This window comes from Zootoca vivipara, chromosome 7 (assembly GCF_963506605.1).
Source record: "Zootoca vivipara chromosome 7, rZooViv1.1, whole genome shotgun sequence".
NCBI classification, from domain to species: Eukaryota; Metazoa; Chordata; class Lepidosauria; order Squamata; family Lacertidae; genus Zootoca; species Zootoca vivipara.
Window position 1 is genome coordinate 46377692 of NC_083282.1, and position 22408 is coordinate 46400099.

General features: G+C 40.9%; 1 protein-coding gene across 6 annotated transcripts in view; it reads right to left on the bottom strand.

Annotated features, from left to right (window-relative positions):
- ST3GAL3 (ST3 beta-galactoside alpha-2,3-sialyltransferase 3) overlaps nucleotides 1–22408 on the bottom strand; it is a 191127-nt gene that overhangs the window by 47008 nt on the left and 121711 nt on the right. For all 6 annotated transcript variants that reach the window (XM_035123840.2, XM_035123842.2, XM_035123843.2 and 3 more), the window contains 3 exons: nucleotides 19287–19350; nucleotides 15564–15659; nucleotides 14237–14423 (listed from right to left, as the gene is read on the bottom strand). In XM_035123840.2, coding sequence (XP_034979731.1) covers nucleotides 14237–14423; nucleotides 15564–15659; nucleotides 19287–19350 — 347 coding nt within the window. The remainder of the gene's footprint in view (nucleotides 1–14236; nucleotides 14424–15563; nucleotides 15660–19286; nucleotides 19351–22408) is intronic.

Genomic DNA, 22408 nt, shown 5'->3' on the forward strand with positions numbered 1-22408 from the left:
TTTCGCCACTTGGGATGAAATGGGAAGTGTCACACTGCCCGCCTCGCAAACTCTGTTGACAAAGTGGAGCTGGTATAGGGAAGTGTTTTTTAATGTTTAATGCTTTATTATGTTTTTATATATGTTGGAAGCTGCCCAGAGTACTGGGGAAACCCAATAAGATGTGTGGGGTATAAATAGTAAAATTATCATTATGGAATGGGGTGTCCCTATTTTCATTGCAGAAACATTAGAGGGTATGTGCATCCAAGACCAGAGGTTTGCTGCATTCTTCCTACAAATTACACCCGTACTTCAAATATTTTCTGGACAGCAATAATAGGTCATGGCCTGCTTATATCAAACAGAAACACAATTGCTTAAGTAGATGGGCTGTATAAGTTAGAAGTGCATTTGAGAACTCATAAAGATATGCCCAGAATCACTTAAAATTCCACCACCAGACTTTTGCTTTCTCCAAACACTGAGTAAATTCAATCTCAACTCAATTTACAAAATGAAAGTAGCTCCAGTGTGGCTGTCCCCTAGACTGACCACCAACACTGGTAATATATTTCTCTTGTTCTCCCAGCGAACCGTATATACTCCCTGCCCTTTGCACCCATGGGCTAAAGGAAAAGCTGAATGTCTGCAGAATGAAACACCTCATAAATCGAAGGAAGGGAGAACTCTGACAGATGAGGAAACTAGGCTCTCGGCTCATGTCTAGAATGGATTAGGTATCTTTATTTACTGTAGTTTGGTCTGTACTTCTTATTGTGCCCCTGAGAAAACCAGCTATTTGATGTAAAATCCACAGCTGAGGAAAGATTAGTGGAGACAAATCAAACAGCTCCAATTACAGAGCGCCTGCAATGGCACTGATTCCCTGCAGTACCTAATCCAATGCTTTGGGTATTGTTTTCACAAGTGCTCAGTTTCTATTATGAACAGCAGAAAATCAGTAGGATATGCAACACAATATTTTTTAAGAAGACAACCTTCTGAAGATTAATGTGCAGTATAGAGCATGGCAGCACCACTTAGATGGCACTATTGCTCCTTACTCCATAACTACAATCTTAAGTGGAACTAGAAACATGTGAAAAATTCCTTCCAGGAGCACCCTAGAGACCAACTAAGTTTGTCACTGGTATGAGCTTTCGTGTCCATGCACACTTCTTCAGATACACTGAAACAGAAGTTACCAGACCTATATATAAGGGTCTGGTGACTTCTGTTTCAGTGTATCTGAAGAAGTGTGCATGGACACGAAAGCTCATACCAATGACAAACTTAGTTGGTCTCTAAGGTGCTACTGGAAGGAATTTTTTATTTTGTTTCAACTACGTCAGACCAACACTACCTGTAACTAGAAACGTGTCAATTTTTCAACATGATACAGGTCACACCTTGCTCTTGAGAGTTCCCAGAAGCTCCTGATGTGCCCATATCTAGTCAGCAGTCTGACACACAAAACTATGTTTTTTTAAATAAATTCCCACAACCCACTCATGTGAATTATCTGCTTTTAAAATACATGCCGCTAACCTGTGCCCCTCCAGATGTTATTCGACTCTTAACACTCATCAGCACTAGTAAGCATGCCCACTGGCCAGGGATTAGACAAACTGTACTCCAATAAATTAAGAAGGGTCACATGTTAGTCACCAGTTGTTTTTTAAAGCAATTATAAAATCTATTGGTCTCTAATAATTAACTAACAAAATGCCCAAACAGATGAGATGTATATGGAAATGTGGGCATAAAAATGGCCTGCAGCTTAGTGGATGGGCACATTTCAGCCCCAGCTCCAACCATACTTCCCTACTGGTTTCCCCATCTCTCTTTCCCTTGGCTTTTGCTTCTTCTTTCTCTCTTGAGATTCCCACCTGCTGTCACAGTTCTCAACCCTTAAGAACAGCGAGTTCCCCACCAAAATTTTATTTTAGTTTCTGCTTGCTCCCAGCTTTGTAGATAGAACAGCCTTCTGAATCTGGCACCTTCCACATGTTTTTCACTGCAACTTCCATCATCCCCAGTCAGTGAAGCTATGTTGGCTGCAGCTGAAGGGAGCTGTAGTCCAAAACATCTGGAGGACACCAGCTTCAAGGCAGAGCACAGCCTTTTCCAGACATTGCCAGTTTCCACTTTAAGCAGCTTGTGGTTTCTCCTATACTAAGTAATTTTCATATAATTTTAAATAGCAGCAATTTCTGCTTCCCAGGGTAAAAAAAGTCTATACAAAGACAGAAGCTGACAAAGCAGAGATCATCAAAATAAGGACTAGCAGAAGTATCATTCTTCCTTACCAAGTGGGATGCAGATAAGTACAGGAAGCTGCCTAATACTGAACCAGACCACTGGTCAATCTAGTTCATGTGGCTCTTGGAGGTTTCAGACTAGAGTTCTTCCTACCCAGGGATACCAATAATTGAACCTGGAACCTTCTGCATGCAATGCACAGTCTGACAATGAGCTACAGCCTCTGCCCTGAGTCTTGGAAATATGTGAAATAATAGACTTGCCATGAGTTACTACTGATATTACAGCATCAGTTGATACGAAGTGAGAGAAAAAGTGCAACAGTTCAGGGGAAGTAGTTATGATAGACACAGAGGTGTCAATTAAAGGAATGTTGAAAGAGAAACAATTAAACGTTTTAGTATCAAGAAACAATGCTGTAATTCACATGATGGATTTCAACATCACATTCTGTAAAGCTATTTGGAGTTACCTGGAAGTGATGATGAGGTAACAAAACATTCAAACCAGTTTTCCTATAATAAAATCACTACTCTGACATACCACATATAGGCGTGAAGAACAGAAATATGTGTCCACTGTAGGGGACACATGCAATTTACTGCATGTTAAGACATCTATGCAGAAAATGCTTCATGTGTGTGAACACCCTCTGAAGTGGCAGTTTAGAGAAAGAAAGGTGGGAAAGGTGGACTGAATAAGAGCCAATAAACTGAAGCTCAATCCAGGTAAAACTGAGGTATTTTTAGTGGGTGGTTCCATAGAATGGATGGTTGGGAAATTACCATCTCTTGATGGGATTACACTCCCTTTGAAGGAGCAGATATGTAGCTTGAGGGTACTCCTGGAACTTTTGCTGTCGCTGGAGGCTCAGCTGGCCTTGGGTGTGTGGAGTGCATTCCATCAGCTTTGGCTGATGGCCCAGCTGTGCCCCCACCTGGACAGGGACAGCCTGCCTAACTTCTGTTGTCTATGTTCTGGTAACCAGATTATATTACTGCAACATGTTACATGTGGAGCTGCTTCTGAAGATGGTTCAGAAACTTTAACTGGTGCAAAATTCAATGAGGAAGGGGAAGAGGGAAAGTGGGTTATATAAAGACCACTCCTCTTTTTTTTATATCCTGCTTTTCCTCTTACCCTTTGGGTCACCTCACTTTCTGACCAGCTGTTTGGCTGCCAATCTGAGCCTTGAAAAACTCATACAACTGAAAGAGGAAGCTGAAAGGAGCAACACTCTTCCCACTTCCTCTTCCAACATTATGTGCTTTGCAAAACTCAGATTGACAGCTTGGATGCTGCTCTGAGCTTTGAAGAGTAATAAAGTTGAAAGAGGCAGTGCGATCAGCTCTATATATTTGATACCTCATGATGAAGGGGGGAGTAAGGGGGGAGCACAGAGGTTTCAAAGGTACCAGTGGAAGTAATCAGTCATGAGCACCATGTTTGCAACTCCAGGATAATGGAAGAATCTTGGCCAGTTTCACAATGCGTTTAGAAGTGGTGGCCCATGACTCAGAAACATGTGGGGCAGTGTTTTAAGTGCAACTGCAAACTGAAGCCGATGGACTGCTTGTTTAAATAAAGTATTTACAAATTGGATTAAATATATTTCTGTGTTTTATGCAAGCTCTAGGGCTGAAACAATCGTCAACAAAACATAATCAACTACGGTAGGAAAGCTTCCTATAGCTTGTCTTTATGCCCAGAAGTCAAAGGTGTGATCCTGAAACATCTAGAAATGAAAACAAAACCCCAAAGTCAGCAATATTTTCATTTTGCAGATGGCAGCAAAGAAAATGTTACAAGGAGTTTTCTAAACATGAAATTTTCTAGGTTTATTTGAACTACCTTGTCTTGTTGCCAGCAACATCTGTATGTAAACTCCAGGAGCTAGTGATGGCTAGGCAAACTTAATGCATCAAAAATGTGTGTATGTATTTCAGTTTTTTTCTTAATGCTATAATTAATATGACCTATTGCTTCTGGACCATCAAAAACTTTACTTTGGGGGGGGGGGGGCAGGGAACCAGATTGTTGGATTGGATTCCTTTCCCTTTAAGGGTGGCAGGGCTCACTTGTGGAGGTATTAGTTGTGCAGTCTTTTTACCATGGTACACTTTGCTTAAACCTATTTTGGGCACACTGGAGTTTGAAAAGATATTCTACTGGTAATAGGATATGGGTGATATTCTGGTCTATTTCATTTGTATTATTCTAGGATTATCAACATTACCAAAATGTGCTACCACGCTGAATGCATTCAAAATAAAAGCATCCTGTTCCTTGTGTTTCGGTTCCAAAACGGAGGCTTTGTGGTTTTGTTCTACAGCTCCTTGTTTCTCAGCTATAAAGCTCATATCCACCACTATACAAACCACAGGCAGCTGCCTCCATAGCCACTAACCCCTGTAGGCTTTAGCAGCTGGTATTAAGGTATCCTCTCAGCTGCTGTGTTCTACTGGGGCAGCCACTATTATGTCTAATAGTCTGATTAGAGACAGATGCTTGGGGAAATGTCTAAAGCTGTTAATTCCTATTGGGGATACCTGCCCTTCTTTAGACTCAGAGGAGCAGACAGACAGGGCAGTTAACAAATGCCAGGCACTACTAAAAACACACATTTCCTAGAGCTCATTCAGCTCAGTCATTGGAAGAGAGCTAAGGGATATATTCTGAATGTTTGCATAGACCTTATCAAAAAGTATATTCCTCAGATCTGGGATAAGAGCAATCTTTTTAGGATAGGGGCTAGAGATGAGTTGATGGGAGGTGATTCAATACACTGAGTACCCTGTAGCCCAAGAGGCAGAAATTCAATCAGACAAGCAGCAGATTTTACAGTCCCTTAGCAGTACCAGTAACATAGGAATAGCCCTGCTGGATCAGGACAGTGGTCCAACTAGCTTCCTGCTTTTACAATGGCCAACCATATGCCCATGGGAAGCCCACAAGTGAGATCTGAATGCAACAGCACTCTCCCTTCCTGTGGTTGCCAGAAACTGGTATTGAGAGGCATGACACTGCTTCTGGACCATCAAGGGCTTTACTTCTAGAAGCATCTGGAATAGACTTCTGCCAGTTACTGTAGCTAGTAGCCACGGATAACCTTATCTTCCTTGAAGTTGTCTAATCCTCTGTTCAAGCCACCCAAGTCAGTGGCCATCACTGCCTCTGGTGGAACAAATTCCATAGTTTAAATATGCACTGTGTGAAAGAAGGATTTCCTTTCGTCTGTCATGTATCTTCCAACATTCAGCTTCACTGGAGTCCATGAGCTCTATTGTTATGAGAAATGAATAAAAACTTTTTTATCTCCACTTTCTCCATGCCATGCATAATTTTATACACATACAGTGGACGCTCGGGTTGAGAACGTAATCCGTGCGGGAGGCATGTTCACAACCCGCAGCGTTCACAACCCACAGTGCCACGTCTGCACACGCACGGGTCGCGATTCGGTGGTTCTCCACATGCACAAAGCCCGATTTAGCGCTTCTGCTCATGCACCGAAACCCGGAAGTAACCCATTCGTGTACTTCCGGGTCCGCGCAGTGCGCAACCCGAAAAGACACAACCTGAAGTGTCTGTAACCGGAGGTATGACTGTATATCATATCACTTCTTACTTGCCTTTACTTCAGTGATCAGTAATTAGGGAGGGCTCATATTTTGTTCTTCTTACAAGTTGAGTGGAGGGCTAAATTACACCCTCCTTCCCATTTCTTTAACTTTACACTTGAATCAACTGAATCCACATCATGTGGGGTGTCACATGAAATGCTCAGTGAACAGGAAGAGCACAGCTAAGAACATTCTATACTTTATATGGAATGTGGTTTTGTGATTTGTAAGGTAGATTTGGGAGGATATAATTGTTTTCATCTATGAGAGCACAGGTGAAAGCAGGGCACGTATGAGTTGAGTTAGCCCTTACCTCTTCCAGAATCTATTATTGCCTCCCCCTGAATAACAGGGGGAGTGGCAGATTTTCAATTGCATAAGTGAACACATTGAACTCAATGGGGCTTACTTCTGAGAAGGCATTTAGAGGGATTGTGCTGTTATATTACATTCCTTCTTGAGATTTGTGACTATATCCATTCTTCTTTCTCTGTCAGATGATATCCATCCCCCTCTCTTTGCAGGGCATTGAGGTTGTTTCCACCATCAAAGTGGGAGTTTGCATCCTGAAGAGCTGCGATTTTTCCGGTGCCTGTCATTACTTACATTTGCCAATACTGGTTGAACCAAGTAGAGCAACTTGGGGGATGTCAGGGTATCCTTGGCCTCCTGTTATCTGAATGCTTGAACCGAGTAATGACACCAGAGAGGGTGTTAAAAACACCAAGCTATCTCAAGAATGTGTGGAGGATGGTATCAACACTGCCAATTTCTCCACTCCTTTGCAGTCATGTGTTGGGTAGGCTCAGAAAAAAGATGCTTATCTATTCTTCATTATGGAACACCAAAGCGGAGGTCTAGTAAAGTACTGCTACTGAGATCTTTTCCAGCGCTTTTCTTACAGTCATTGCACTGAGTCACTTCCCAGGCAACTGGCATGTTCTTGTGACTTCATTTTTATATAATTATTTGCAGGAAGTAATTATTTCCTTCAGCGAGCAATAAAGTCTCACAATGAAGTGCATTTGTCATCAAATAAAGGAGTGTTGTATTATGAAAGCAGAAACTGGGCAAAGCAAACCCAATGGAAATTCCCAGGACACCCCTGCTCTCATTGAAGCAACAGCCCTTAAAATACAGAATTTGCTCTATAGCTTGGTCACGGCCACCAGGAATCTCTGATTTGTGGGCAGTTGATGAAGTCTAGTTTGGTTTGCATCTGCTCTCCCCGACATAATCACCACTCTTCTCACCCAACTATGAACCTCAGATATGTTTTCAAATGGGATTTATTATAAACTATCATCAAAGGGTTATTTGACTTTTTTAAAAAAGCATTAGACACACTGGCTCAAAATGCCTGACATCCACAAGCCATGAAGGAACAGCCAACCCCTGATAAGTCCACCTAGAATATAGCTTGTATTCAAGCTCTTTCCTGAAGTATGGCACTTTTCTACCCATCATATTTTAGTGGAGTACAAAGACACTTATGAAGAATGCATTCTGAAAAGCTTCCAAAGTGGAGGCATGTAATAATAAATGTTGCATGTTGTGCAAGGGACTAAAGCCAGCTAACAGGCTGTATTTTTTAAAGAATCAGATGTTCTTAAATGTATCCAAGTGCCAGGGTTCAGTCCAGCCCAGACCTTGAACCCAGCATCTCCACAGAGAAAGGAAAGCATGATTCTTCAGCAGATCTCCAAGCTACCAGTGACCCTGAAGACCTAACAGCTCCTCTGTCTCTCTGTTCAGCCACCACCAGCAATTAGACTAGGAAAGCTGCAGTATTAGTTCAGCCTGTAGATTTAGTAGAGTGGACCTCACACATCTCCACTGGACATAAAGTACCTGCTTTTTCCTAGGGTTGCCATATTTCAAAAAGTGAAAATCCAGACAGAAAGGTTGTTGAGCTTTTTTGGCCAAAGTTGTTGAGATATTGATATTATTATTATTATTAGCAAAATTACAAAAAAAAATACGGTTCTGAACTATTTTTTAAGGAAATTCGGCAAAAACAACACTGCCAACATGGGTTGCCATACATCCAAATTTTCCTCGACATTTTGCAGATTTCTGCTCAGACACTGCTTCTGACTGCAGTATTCTGTTTATGTCTGGGAAATTCTGGACATATGGCAACCCTACTTTTTCCAGTTTCTCACACAAAGAGGCAAAGAAAAAGGTCCAAAGAGAGCTCACATAAAGGTATGCTCGTGTGGAGGGGGGGGGAGGGGGTGGTAGATCTCCTGGATATATTTTGTGATCATGTTGCTCACAGCGCAACGGTCTGGTGTCACATATTCCTTCCCACACTTTTTATTTGAATTGCATTTCTTTTTCCTTGCATCTGCCCAAGGGATAAATGAGCTATCATTTAAGTTGCATGGATACGATTAGGTTATTAGCTACCTTCCTAGTAAAGGTTCCCCGCGCCCTGGTTGAACTCTCAGTTGTACTACTGAAAAATGTGCACAAATATAATGTAACTGACCAATTAACCAGAAAATGGGTGGGGTGAGGGATCAGAGACAGGCAGAAAATAGAAGAAATAGTGCAAAGATGAGTTCTTTCTGCACATTTTGTTCCTCTGTAGTTGAGTCTTTAGTCACTATGCTGCCTCAATCTCATATAAAGAACTGAAAGGTAGATGCATTACCCTTCCCCAGGTAATTATTTCTGTAGTCCCATGCATCTCCTAGTCATTGCAAGGACAAACATGAATTTGGAACCCTGCAGGTGGGGGTGATATGCAGCAGAGAAGTGGTAGGTGCGGAAAGTGTTAAGTACTCTTGCTACTTCTCCACTCGAAATTTGTCCCTCCTGAAGTGAATGATACCAGGACTGCTGGCCTGTTGATGCATGATGCCCCTAGGGCAGCAAAGAAATTAAGCTTCTTCAACCCAGTTTCGTTTAAAGAGCCGTAACTCAGGAGGTGTGTTGATTCATAGCTGTGCACCTCACAGATTCTGCAGGTTACATCACAATATAGTACTCCATGCTCTGCAAACAAAACTTTAGTCCTGTATAACTCTTCATTGATCCCTGATTAGTTGCAAATAGGTTGTATGAGAAAGGTTGGTAGATCAGCAGGAAAGACAAATCATTTGGAAATGAGGGCTTCTGTAAGGGGATATTTTTGTGCTTTATACTTCAGGAACAAGTTTGTGAAAATTACACAGAACAATGAATGAGAATGGAGGCTTGCCTAAAAGTATCTAGGTGAATGCAATTAGCCTTTGGTACAATTGGCAGCAGAAGACCTAAAATTGAGAGAGGAAATGGAAAAGGGCAGATGTAGACCAAACAATGCTCCAATTCACCATGTGCCTCTTTGTCTGCCCCACCCAACCAGGAATGTAGTTATACAATCCCTGACTCCATTGCACAAGTGATAGGTAGGTTTACCAGACTGACAAATGGGAAGTGTTTCTGCCCACATATAACTTTGGTTAGGCCCCAAAGTAAAGGTAAAGGTAAAGGGACCCCTGACCATTAGGTCCAGTCATGACCAACTCTGGGGTTGCGCGCTCATCTCGTATTATTGGCCGAGGGAGCCGGCGTATAACTTCCAGGTCATGTGGCCAGCATGACAAAGCCGCTTCTGGCAAACCAGAGCAGCACATGGAAACACTGTTTACCTTCCCGCTGTAGCGGTTCCTATTTATCTACTTGCATTTTGACGTGCTTTCGAACTGCTAGGTTGGCAGGAGCTAGGACCAAGCAACGGGAGCTCACCCCATCACAGGGATTCGAACCGCCGACCTTCTGATCAGCAAGCCCTAGGCTCAGTGGTTTAACCACAGCGCCACCTGGGTCCCTGAGGCCCCAAAGTAGGCATTCTTAATTAGCAACTCAGACTCATCTGCTTACATTTGTTCATGAGAAGCACAAACAGAAGAAAAGGAAGAAGAATTCTGATGTGATAAATAATAAAGACATGTAACTAAACAGGGAGTTTTGGTACGTAGCTGGTAAGCTTGCGTGGTACTTGCAGATGGTTTTGAATATAGTGCTCTAAACGGTTTCTTGTTCCAAGCTGCAAGTCGGATGCTAAATGTTTGCCTTCACCTAAGCAGAAGCCCTCCAAACAAATCAAAAGACTGGAGTAAGGTCTGAAGACTGTACTGCAAAATGTAGTTCTGAGCACTCAAAAACATACATTTTTAAAGAAACTGAATCACAAATACTCAGATCACCATGCTCATGATACACAAATATTCTCTTTGAAACCTTCAGTGCATAGATGCTTTTCTCCACAGTGTTTACAAGTGGGTAACTGGAGTAAGTAAATACTTAGATATTTGGCTATCAGAGGAAACTCAAATGTTAAGAAGAGGAAGAAATGTCAAATACCTTTGTGTATAGCACATACTTCAAGTACACGATTTTCATAACCATCTACAATGCCTTCTAACTTCAAGAGCTCTCAATGGGTTTTGTATTTGTAGGCTACAGAAATGAACTCATGCATATTCTCAATTGTAATATGCCATTCAACACTTTCTAAGGATTTGATGGGTCACCTGTTCTCAAAAAGACACTCATTTTATGTCATTTCTGTGATGCTGACCTTAATATTAAGCACTTTCCCCTTTCACTTATATCCATCCACCTGATGGAGAGCACCACAGTGAAAAGAACAGTTTCAGCACTGCCAAAGATATCCTGTGCAAACCTGTATAGTCTTGTAGACTTATGCTTGTCTACTGTTGTGTGGGCAGGCCAAAGCTGCCAGAATTTCTGCTTCTCCCACATATAAACTAAATTATGATTTATATATGGCAAACACTAAGACAAACTGGGAGTTCAGCAGGGAAATGTCTGCCTTATGTTTACATAAATACACTTTGTGAACTGTGTGTGTGTGTATAAAAAACAAGCTCCTAATTTTCAAAATGTGTTTAACCTGCATGGATTTGTATGATCTTTTGTTGTGCTAAACTGAAGAATTTGCAGCAACTACCATTCTGCATGAAGCTGTTGGGACAACTTGTGTGTCTTCTTGTTACACGGCCATGCACAGACAAGCCAAAAAGGCCATAAACCTGACTGCTAATCTTAGTTGGTGTAACAAAACTAAAGCTGATTCCAGCAGTTTCAGCACAGTCTTCTCCATAGGACAGGAAGGGATATTTTCTTATTTCTCCCCTTTTTACTTCTTGTTTTCTTCCCATTGACTTCAATTTTGGTGTCATTGCAATAACACAGCCAGCAGGACATGCACACCTCTGAACTCTTTCCATGGAAGTACTGAGAGGCCTCTGGCAGTGCTGTGCTATCCCACTGGCAGACTTCCCCTTCCAACTGTAAATTGGCACTTAAGGGTGCCATCCTACAGGAAGTGCTGTTAAGTGTCAACTATTTCCCCATTAGCTCTAATAAAGTCTTCACATACCTATAAGGCGGGGCACTGTTGTGACTTTCCCCAGAGAATCTTGTGAACTGTAGTTTGTTAAGAGTGCTGAGAAAAGTGAAGAAGCCCCTACCCCGCCACAAACAGAACTACAACATAAATAAATTCAAAAACAAATTACTGAACTAAAATGACAGTAAAGCTGGAGAGGCAAAGAAACACAGGATGTTTAGTGATAATTCATCTTGGTGACTGAGAACTCTGAAAATAGGCAACAGCATGAGATAAACTACTTCCTTGGTAATGAATAAATGCATGGGGAACTAGACATACCATGCAAGCTACTGAGCACTGTCACTGCCTTACCTCCAGAGACCACTAAAAAAAAAAAAGAATAGAACATTTAAAAATGAGCATATCTATGGAAAGTTATGCTAATAGTACCGTATTTGCAAATACCAGCAGATTACAAGTGTGGGAAACAATGCCTAAACAACAACAACAAGTACATCTCCTCGAAGCTTGTGAGGAGAGAGGTAAGGTTTCAGATGCAGCATTGTCAAGTGGTCTAAAGCTAAAACTTCAAAGCAGAAAGTACTTTCCCAATTCCTTTCATATTTATAATGTGAGAACTTTTATTCTTATTTGGGCAGGATGAAAAAAGTTCAGGAATACTAGAGTTCTGTACATTGTCCCCCAGGAATGCTAACTTCTGTCCCAGCAGCAGTTTGGCAATTGCTTTATAAAAGGATTAAAGGACCTTCAGAAACTCCTATGACACATATTTTAACTCCTCCCTGAACGTGCCTCTAAGTTTGTCCTGGAAAACCGCCTTGCAAGAACAAGGTCAAAGAAGGGGAGTGAAAGAGAATTTCTGCTCCACGCCCTGTGTGTATAACACCTTCTAGAGAGAATCAGTTTAATAGCATTGCCCCTCCTTTCCTCCCCTTTTGCTTACCTTGTGACTGTGATTCATTTAAAATGTTTAAAGCACTCATTTCCTCTTTGATGCAAGGCAAAGAGGATTAATTTTAACCTATTTGGATCATTCATTGGTTGGAGGGGGCAAGACTGTATTGTTGTGCTGCCTCTTCCTGGATGGTGGCAGAGAGTTCATGTGTGACTAAATAAATCTGCTAATAAGGTAATACCCACAGTGGTAATGTGTTGCACAAGAAGAATTTGTTGCCACTTGAGCTATCCACTGTTCTCTGCATGCTTACGCAATATTCAAAACCAGTAAAGAAAAGGGAAAGGGAAAAAGAGACTTGCTGCCATCAATATATAGTGGTTTCTATGGTCCTAAAGAGAGCTAAGCTGATAAAACTGCCCTTCTTCCATAATGATTCCATATCCAGGTATAAGCATATGGAGAAAAAAATTCCAGATGCACTGTAGTAAGACATTTCCCCATTATTTCTAATGAAATAATTACTGAAGTGGGTACTGTACAGGAGATGGTCAGTTTCTTTTGTTCCTTCCTCCACTGGTGCCTCTGGATCCCATATAGCCTACTAAGATTTGCTAGGAGAGAACATTTCACTTCATAGTAAATTTTGTTTTTCTTTCCTAAGCTATGTATATTGAAGATTGTTCAGATATTATAGAAGACAACTGATGTGCATATGGAATAAAAACAGAAGCATTTCCCCTTGCCCAGATTCAGCTGCACCCTATTTGACCTCCAACGTCATCCCTGCACACTGTGCATCAGACACACCTCTGCAATGAGCAGCCTGTTGAGCGTGGCTGCACTTGCAGGCAGGTGCTCACTCAACACCAGACTTTCACTACGAAAGACATCTTCCTGATGCCGCAGGCATTGCTCCATAAGCTGTTCATTTTGGCAGCCTACTGGTGAAAGTAGGTATAGGGTTATTTTCTTAGAGCGGGGAAAACCTAGAAGCTACTTATTTCCAAGGAAACCTTTGCCCTCATTTGGCTCGTTTACCAACATGAACCAGATGTTCAAGGAGAGTTTCCTACAGATGAAATCATTTTACTGAGGTAAGGAAGTATATTTGAATCCAACCCACTAATTAGCATTGCATGTATGAATCAGGGCTGTCTTCTCAAGTTGGCCCAGTTATTTAAAAAGCGTCTGAGCTAAGTTTGGCAGAGTCTACATTTTTAAGCACCTTTCTGCTGACACTTCCAAACTAGAAACATGGTTGTCCCTAATGTTTGTTAACTTATTGCATTTATATTCATTTTTCTCTCTAAGTAGCTGTGGAAGGTGGTCATGGTTCTCCCCCTCCACGTTTAAGCCCCACAACAACTCTGGGAGGTAGGTTAGGCTGAGAGGCATTAACTATTTCATGATCACCCAGTGAGCATGGCTGGTTGGGAATTTGAACCCTAGACTCCCAGTTCCTAATCAGACACTCTAACCACTACCCCACACTGGATTCTCAACCTATGAAAAAATGTGTTCCATGCTTACAGTACAGCTTATGTCTCAAGCAGCTAAAAAAGGCCAGAATGAAACAGGTATGTAAGACCAAAAATAACCTGAAAAGGAATAGCAGCCTGACCGGAGTGTTCTTACCTCAAACACTCATTAAAGTCCTCCATTGAATCTGTTTATCAATGGGCCGAGCAGACTGTATTCTGCTGGGATATGAGGTGCTTCTAGGTAGCCTAACTTATCCCCCAAATCTGTTTCCTATTTTGTATGAATTTATTTGCCTTGAATATTGGATTAAATTATCAGCCTTGTTTCTATCAATAACAAGCAGCCTACAAAGATATGTTCTTCTTACACTACCATTTTAAATTAATTATTTATTACATGCCCCAAACCCCACATTTCTGCTTCATTTAGTTGGTGTTCAAACTCAGGGTCATTTGAGATTAGAAAGGCATTCTGAAGCCCAATTTATTACTTCAAAAAACAAATGGAAAGGATGCATTCCACAGAAACAGAGCTGTGCAAGAAATGTAAGCACAGCACTGAGAGCTACAAGCAAAGAGTCAGGAAATACCAGGAGTTCTTCTCCAGAGTAACTCTTACCACTTTTTCCTTGTAAACAATGTACTTCAGCCACTTGAAATCCTGCCACTTGAACCCTGCCAGCACAAAGAGGGAATCCTTTTCATATTGCTCTGGTTTCTGGATGGCCCCTTCTGGGTATGTTATTCGCATTGTTGTCTTGCCACCAACATCCTTTTCAAAGCCTTTCACTGGAGCAGAGTTCAGCCTACAGAGAGTTAAGAGAAGAGCTGCCCGTTGCATTTACACCAGAGTTCAGTTTGAAATGGTAGCAAAAACACAGGATAGGAACTATAAAATTAAACAAAAGTCAGACATGAGCAAATATGCTGAGAGCTCATAACTGCCAGTGAAACAGTTAAAACTGCTTGCATCCAACTTCTGGAATTAATGTGTATTAATGATCAATTAGATATGACTGAGCAACCAAGAATTTCAGAATTTAGTGTTTCCTGATTCTTCCACAGGCCAACGTGAGAAGCTAAGCACTCAAATAGTCAGCCACTATTCTCAATACAAACATAAAGGAAGTTATTAGTGCCCATTCTCATCCACCTACACTCTCTTGATTTTTCCTAGAACATATTGAACTGCTGGTAAGTAGTTATTCTCTACTAGGACTATGGTGTGGGCCGATATTTATCATCAAAGCTTACCACGAAGCATAAGTGCATAGAACTTTTCACCTACAACTTAGTTTGTGGTATAATCATGCTCATTAGGTAGTGCTAGCAAGACTGCCTTATAAACTAAAACTAGTTGTCCACAAACCAGAGCATCCCTAAGCACTTGAGGATGAAATTTTTTGGTATCTAACCCTGGAAAAGGAGCTCCTTGAATGCCCTTGGATACTCTGCATATGAAGCGGTGTCACCGTTGCACCACAATTTCCATCTGACAGGAAACCAAGAAACTGGCAACTGGGCCTCTATCTCTTATAGTTCAGGACTAGACAATATTAAATGGCTGTTCTGAAAAACAGCAGTCCCACATCCTCCTATGCCTCCCCAATAATGAAAAACATTTAACGTCTTGCCAGTGTGCCCCAGGTTTCCCCACTACATTTCATTAGCTGTTTGCAACTCAGAATGAGATGACGTTATGTCACACATTGTATTATTTAGTTGCTACTGTGGAAGCGGAAGAGAATGAAACAAGAAGCTGCTGTTTTTAGCAGCAGCCCCACATCTGCCATACCTTCTAATTCCAGCCTTAGTCTTTTATGTGAGGCACATTGTGCCAGGGACAATTGAATCTGACAGGGCCAGAGGTGCTGCAAACCTCTACTGCATATAGTAGGAAAAGAATTATAGAACACCTCTTCCTCTCCCCTGCGCGGACAACTCACCTGATAACAATGTCGTAGTCATCGATTTTCAAACCCAATGACTTGTTTGCTAGAATGCCACCATTTCCCACAATAACACATCTCCGGCAACTGAGACTGGGAAGGAAGCAGAGATAACAACAGTTGGGTAAATCCACAAGCACAGAGCTCCTCCTGGTCAAGATCCAATTCAGGCACTGTAAGTATAATCAGGAGGCTGTACTCTATTAATTTGCAGTAACAAACTCTGACAATTTATAGTACAGGGAGCATAGCAACACAGGTAGCAAAAGGAGGAAATGTTCTCACCATATCTACTTAGGCTTATTGGCTCAAGATGACATCATTGCATTTAAATAGTTAACAAAATGTTTATTTTCATAATGAAACAACAGCAAGGGAAGAGTTAAACAGTGAAACTAAGTGCAGATTTTTTTTGCACAGAATAGTAACTGCTTAATCAAATACTATGCACAGGAAAATATGCAAGGAAAGGTCCCAAATCAATAATCCTTAAGAGGAAAATGACAGTTGTAGATTGTTGGTTAAAATCATGTTAGAATTCCTACTAAGATTCTCTTCCCTTTATTTTACTATTCACCTTGACATTAGACCTGGATCTGCATTCAACCACAGCAAACTATGGCAAGTTCTTAAAGAAATGGGAGTGCCTTATCACCTCATCTGTCTCCTGAGAAATCTCTTTGTGGGACAAGACGCTACAGTTAGAACTGGTTATGGAATAACTGATTGGTTCAAAATTGGGAAAGGAGTACGACAAGGCTGTATATTGTCTCCCTGCTTATTTAACTTATATGCAGAATTCATCATGCGAAAGGCTGGACTGGATGAATCCCAAGCCGGAATTGAGATTGCCAGAAGAAATATCAACAACCTCAGATATGCTGATGACACAACCTTGATGGCAGAAAGTGAGGAGGAATTAAAGAACCTTTTAATGAGGGTGAAAGAGGAGAGCGCAAAATATGGTCTGAAGCTCAACATAAAAAAAACTAAGATCATGGCCACTGGTCCCATCACCTCCTGGCAAATAGAAGGGGAAGAAATGGAGGCAGTGAGAGATTTTACTTTCTTGGGTTCCATGATCACTGCAGATGGTGACAGCAGTCACGAAATCAAAAGGCGCCTACTTCTTGGGAGAAAAGCAATGACAAACCTAGACAGCATTTTAAAAAGCAGAGACATCACCTTGCCAACAAAGGTCCATATAGTTTTCCCAGTAGTGAGGTATGGAAGTGAGAGCTGGACCATAAAGAAGGCTGATCACCGAAGAATTGATGCTTTTGAATTATGGTGCTGGGGGAGACTCTTGAGAGTCCCATGGACTGCAAGAAGATCAAACCTATCCATTCTGAAGGAAATCAGCCCTGAGTGCTCACTGGAAGGACAGATCGTGAAGCTGAGGCTCCAATACTTTGGCCACCTCATGAGAAGAGAAGACTCCCTGGAAAAGACCCTGATGTTGGGAAAGATTGAGGGCACAAGGAGAAGGGGACGACAGAGGATGAGATGATTGGACAATGTTCTTGAAGCTATCAACATGAGTCTGACCAAACTGTGGGAGGCAGTGGAAGACAGGCGTGCTGGCGTGCTCTGGTCCATGGGGTCACGAAGAGTTGGACATAACTAAACGAGTAAACAACAACAACAATTTTAAGAATTACCTTATTTTTCCATGTATAACACACACCCATGTATAAGACTATGGGGGGAGATGGCCCAGAGTTGTTGAGCTTTTTTGGGGGGTGGAGGGAATGCCGAAAATAAATCAAACGATGGAAAAATGCTGACAATCGCAGCAGCAGCCAATCCAAGACAGCCCTTGCCGCAGACAAGCTCCTGCTCGTGGCTGCACATATCCCTCCTCTGCACTACTCGTGTATAAGATGATCCCTGATTTTTTACATTACTTTCAAGTAAAAAAACCTTGTCTTGTACAGTAATTGCCAACAGGAATTGGAGGCTGAAGGATGAGTAAAAACTGTCCTTCCTTAATTTCACTCCTTCTCCTTCTTCCTCCTACTTATTGCTCTGTAAAGTCTTATATACATTAATAATATTGTGTATTGTTGAGTACAACTTTGGAAAATAGGTCCCAAATACCATATGATTTGTGGTTACATTTAGTGGCTCCAACAATAATGTGAAACAGGAGAGTAGGAACGCTTTGGGATACCATAAATACAAAGATGTGTAGAAAAACACTGAAAGCTGCCTCAAAGGAGTACCACAACTAAAGCAGAAAGTACAGCACAATAGTAGGCTGTCTGTAAACCAGACCACATTTCCATAAAGTTGTCACATCAGAAGTAAGACAGACACGTGGAAATGCTCCTAGACAAGATGAGATGCTGATCGAATTTTTTGCTTCAACTGAAAACTGCAGTACTGTTACCTTACTTCGGTGGTGAGGTGTATATATTTCAAGTATATACAGTGATCTGCAATCTTGATTTAACTCATTCTCATATCCACTCTTTATAAAAAGTCTTCTATTTTACTATTTTAAGGTAACTCAATGGAAAGGCGAATGAAAACGACTTGCCTAAAAGCTTGAAAAAGTATTTATTTAAAATTGTCTGGTTTTAGGATGGATTAAATCTACTCTGCTCTGTAGAACTCCCTATTGCTGTCCATAATCTTTAATCTCTGTCTATGTAGGCTTAATTCCTAGCATACTTCCTCAAGTCTCTCTTATCTCTTTCTCTTCCATCAGTTTAATCTCTATGAAGGATTGTGGCTTGTTTCTTCCAAACAAATCACAAGCAGTAAGCCAAGAACAAACCTTGTATACCACTTGTGGTTTTCTTGGGTGTGGGCAACACAACATGCCAGATTCTGATTTGGTTCATCTATGGCTCTGCAGCAGTAGAAATGGGACATGCGGCCTGTTCACACTAAACCACTGTTTGTTTTAAACTATGGGTTATGACAGGTGACCCAGACCAGAGTTATTTCAATTTTTCTTGCCAATTCAGAATGTAAAATATGTTCATTGAGGTAAACATTTGATAAAGAAAACTAACATAGAAGAGAAAATCTGAAATGGTACAGAGAAGAAGTACAAAGCTCAGCAGAAGAAATTGAGGCAAAGGAAAACAGCAAGAATTTGGTGCTAAACTAGTATTAGACAACAACAATAGGTGTGAGGTTCCACCGTGTGCCAATAGATTAGTAAAGAATGTTCTATATTAAAAGCAAAACATTGGGGGGGGGGACCAATGAACATGTCCGCCACTACATCCAAGTTTGCTGCTGCCATGAATATGTGCATTAACAGCTCACGCCTCCAAAAGCCAGGTAAAAATTCCCATAATCAGTCTTGCTATCAGCTCTACTGCCCCACAGCTATAAACAAAGGATTTAGAAGAGGACCTGTTAGTGAGAACAAGCTGAACCTTATATTTGTCTGAATAAACACCGTGCAATTCTGCTGCCTTACAATGATACCTTGGGGGAGGTTGTGACAAGTTAATGCATTTGTTGAAAGATTGTCAGTTATTTATTTTGAAATGTAGGGAATCAAGCAGATTGCGGTAACACTAGAGAATAAAATTTCTGAAGCTGTCAAAAAAACTATGTTATAGACCCCATGGATTGGAACAGGAGCATCATTCCCAGCTCCTCATTTTATTCCAAAGCCAAGAGCCCATAGGGAGGCTGTTTATTAATGGCCAGCAACTCCCAGGGGCTCCTTCAGTCTCCCAAAAAGAATCTACTCACCTGTCAAGGGCTGGAGTAAGACGATAATCTTTGGTTGCTGACAAGATGGCTTTGATCAGATTATCTGTTAAGAAAAAAATACATTAGAGGGTCAGCTTGTTTCATTTTTTTTCATAGTATTGATGTACAAAGACTTCAGGGACCAAGGTGATTAATGAATGAGTTTGCACTGGTATATTTAAGTTACAGCATAACAATTAGAAATTAGACAAAGGGCAACAAACATTACATAAATACATTATTTAGGTTGTATATTATAGCACATTATTTTGATTCAGGAATGTCCTGGAGTTAAAAATTCAGATTGAAAAATAAAATTATATTTCCAAAATGACTGAGCATCAATAAACACAGGCACCTTTGAGAATCTATTTCTCCATTGCTTCTTTGTTACATACAGTGTTTTCCCTCTTTGCTTCTCTTTCTCTTTCTGATGTGTACCAAGTGGATATCCTGAACAATAAACCACATTGCTTTCACTAAAGACCTGCAGCACTTTCTACATGTAAGGAGGGAGCTACTTGCAACAGGTCTATTCAGTGCAATCAAGGGTGGCAAACCATTTTGGCAAGTATGCCATAAGTCAACTCCACAACATTAGATGCCACCCTATGTAGTACAGTTACATGCAGCCCCTGGTAGATTTATGTGGTTTCTATCTACTGAGTCAGGGAGCAATCATCAACATTGCAATCTAGAGACAGGCCGATTTGTAGACACCCACCTCTATGCCATAATCAGATCATTGGGCTCCAACTCTTGTACAGATATACTACAAACTCAAGTTTAGATTGGCTATTCAAGATGTACACATGACTTTTCAGCACTGAATCTGTTTGCGTGTCAAGACCCTGAGGTCACCCCCCATTGATGAATAAGACACAATGACACAGGTATTAGGTTAATGGTTATTGGGCAAATTTTGGTCACAATTTTATTGGTTACAGAATGTGACTGCTATTGGCTTAGGCATTGGAATTGACCCAACTATACCTGACTCCTACCCGCCATGCAGGGAGTCTTGTAAGGGTCAACCACCAATAGGGGGAGCCCCATCGATGCAAATCAACTCGAGCTCCCCCTGGGTTCCCGATGGGGTCATGGCATGGCCCTAGCCCCTCCCCGGGCTTCGGACAAGATCCACACCCCCGGATTCCTTTAACAGAATACCCTTAATATTGGAGGGGTAGGTGATGGCCACACCTCCCCTCCCCCAACACAAGTTCAACCAATGCCTAACCGCCAAAGCTTACAAAGTTGTGATGATTGCTATGAGGTTTAGTTTAGATTGGCTATTAAAGATGTACACATGACTTTTCAGCACTGAATCTGTTTTTGGAACATGATACTATAGTAAACAATAAAGAGCTCATTTTAACCAAGAACCAGAAGTGATGCATGACATAGCACTAAATCAGGAGTATCGTGTACTGGATCCTGCTCTCAGTGGAGGTATTTTTTTATTTTGTGCATTCTCAAAATAATGCTACCTCCTTAATTTTAAAAAGGAGGTTTGCACACTATTGTGAAAATTTTATAAATAAAAATAGTTTCAGCTCAAAATTGGTGCTTTCTAACAAGTGAATATATCTGAATGGGTGGTTCTCTTTTTAATTTTCTTTCACTTCACACTTAGGTAGCAGGCTGATCTACAAAGCATTAGTAGTCGTAGTATTTTAGATGTATATTCCACTCTTCCTCCCAAAGGAGTCCAGGGCAGTAATCACATAAGCAATAAAACAATTAAAGCATCTAAAAATAGTTCCAATACAAGATGCAGTCTAGGAAAGAGCTTTACTCAAAAGGCTTGTTCGGAAAGAAAGGTCTTCAGTATGTGCCAAAAAGACAATGGTGACGGTGCCTGTCAGATATTTAACAAGAAAGAGTTCCAAATGTTATGTGCCACAATACCAAAGACTGAATTTCTATATTGTGCCAAAAAGGTGGAATCTGCAAACTGCCTTGGGTGTGTGGGCAGAAAATTGGCATATAAACGTTGTTAAAAAAAATAGTGTATGTTTTGGTCACTCATAATTCAGAACTGGGACAACTGCAAATAGCTACTGTGAAAATTATGACTATAAAGAGGCAAGACTATCAGGCACTGAGCTTTTCAACAAGTTAAAAGGTGCAGAAGAGTTAGGAGTTTGGCTTTGCAAACCACATTTGAACAAGGGAAATATTTACACTATGAAAGCAGAATTATGCAAGTTAATGGAAAATGAAGATAATATATAATATGCAAAGATTACAAGATCTATTTATCATTAGACAGTAAAGTAAAAAAGTGTGGCTGCTTGAAGGGCTGTGAAGATTGTATATCCTGTGTGGAGGCAGCTTTTATCAAGCAGCATGGTAAATGGGAGAGGGGAGGATGAAGAGAAAAGGTCTGACTTGGCATAAGGCTATTTCCTCCTAATGTTGCAAACCTTTTACAACTCCCCACTTTAGCTGGAGCTCCCTACTAAAATGGTAGAGCCCAGACCTTTCATTTAAAGATGAATAATGGATGGGAAAGAAGACAATGAGAGTATAATCCTCTGCATTTCACTCAGAATAAAGTTCAATTGAGGCGTGCTCTTCCTTAAGTAGGTATTGCTTTTCTTTTGAAAATGGAGGGGCAGAAGGGAAAGTGTTGTGAGCACTATTTTCAGTTGAACATCCTGTGAAGCAGTAACTTATGTAAATTGTGTATCCCAATGTATGACTCATTGTAGGACACAGCAGATAATTTCAGCTAGCCCTGCTCCACTTTTTATGACTGGTTTAGGCTAGTAAATCTCAAGCTTTAGTGCAGAAGAAGAAGCCAAAAATTGGTGTACCTCTTGTATTAGTGGAATAAAATTCAGGGGTGGGGGTAACTTTCTTAAGGAAATTATAGTGGTTTTCAATAGCTATCTAATGGATTTGTACATTTTTGTTTTATGTTTTCATATATGCCAACTTCTATAAGTTAATGTATTGCAATGGAGGATAGCACCATAACAAAACAAACTGTTATGAAATGCTGGCATGCACATAAGAATACCGATTCCTTAGTACTCAGGGAGCTGACTGAACAGATAATAATGCAGGTTTTTTTTTAGTTTTTTTTTTCAACCCAGGTTGGCCCCAGCTTATTT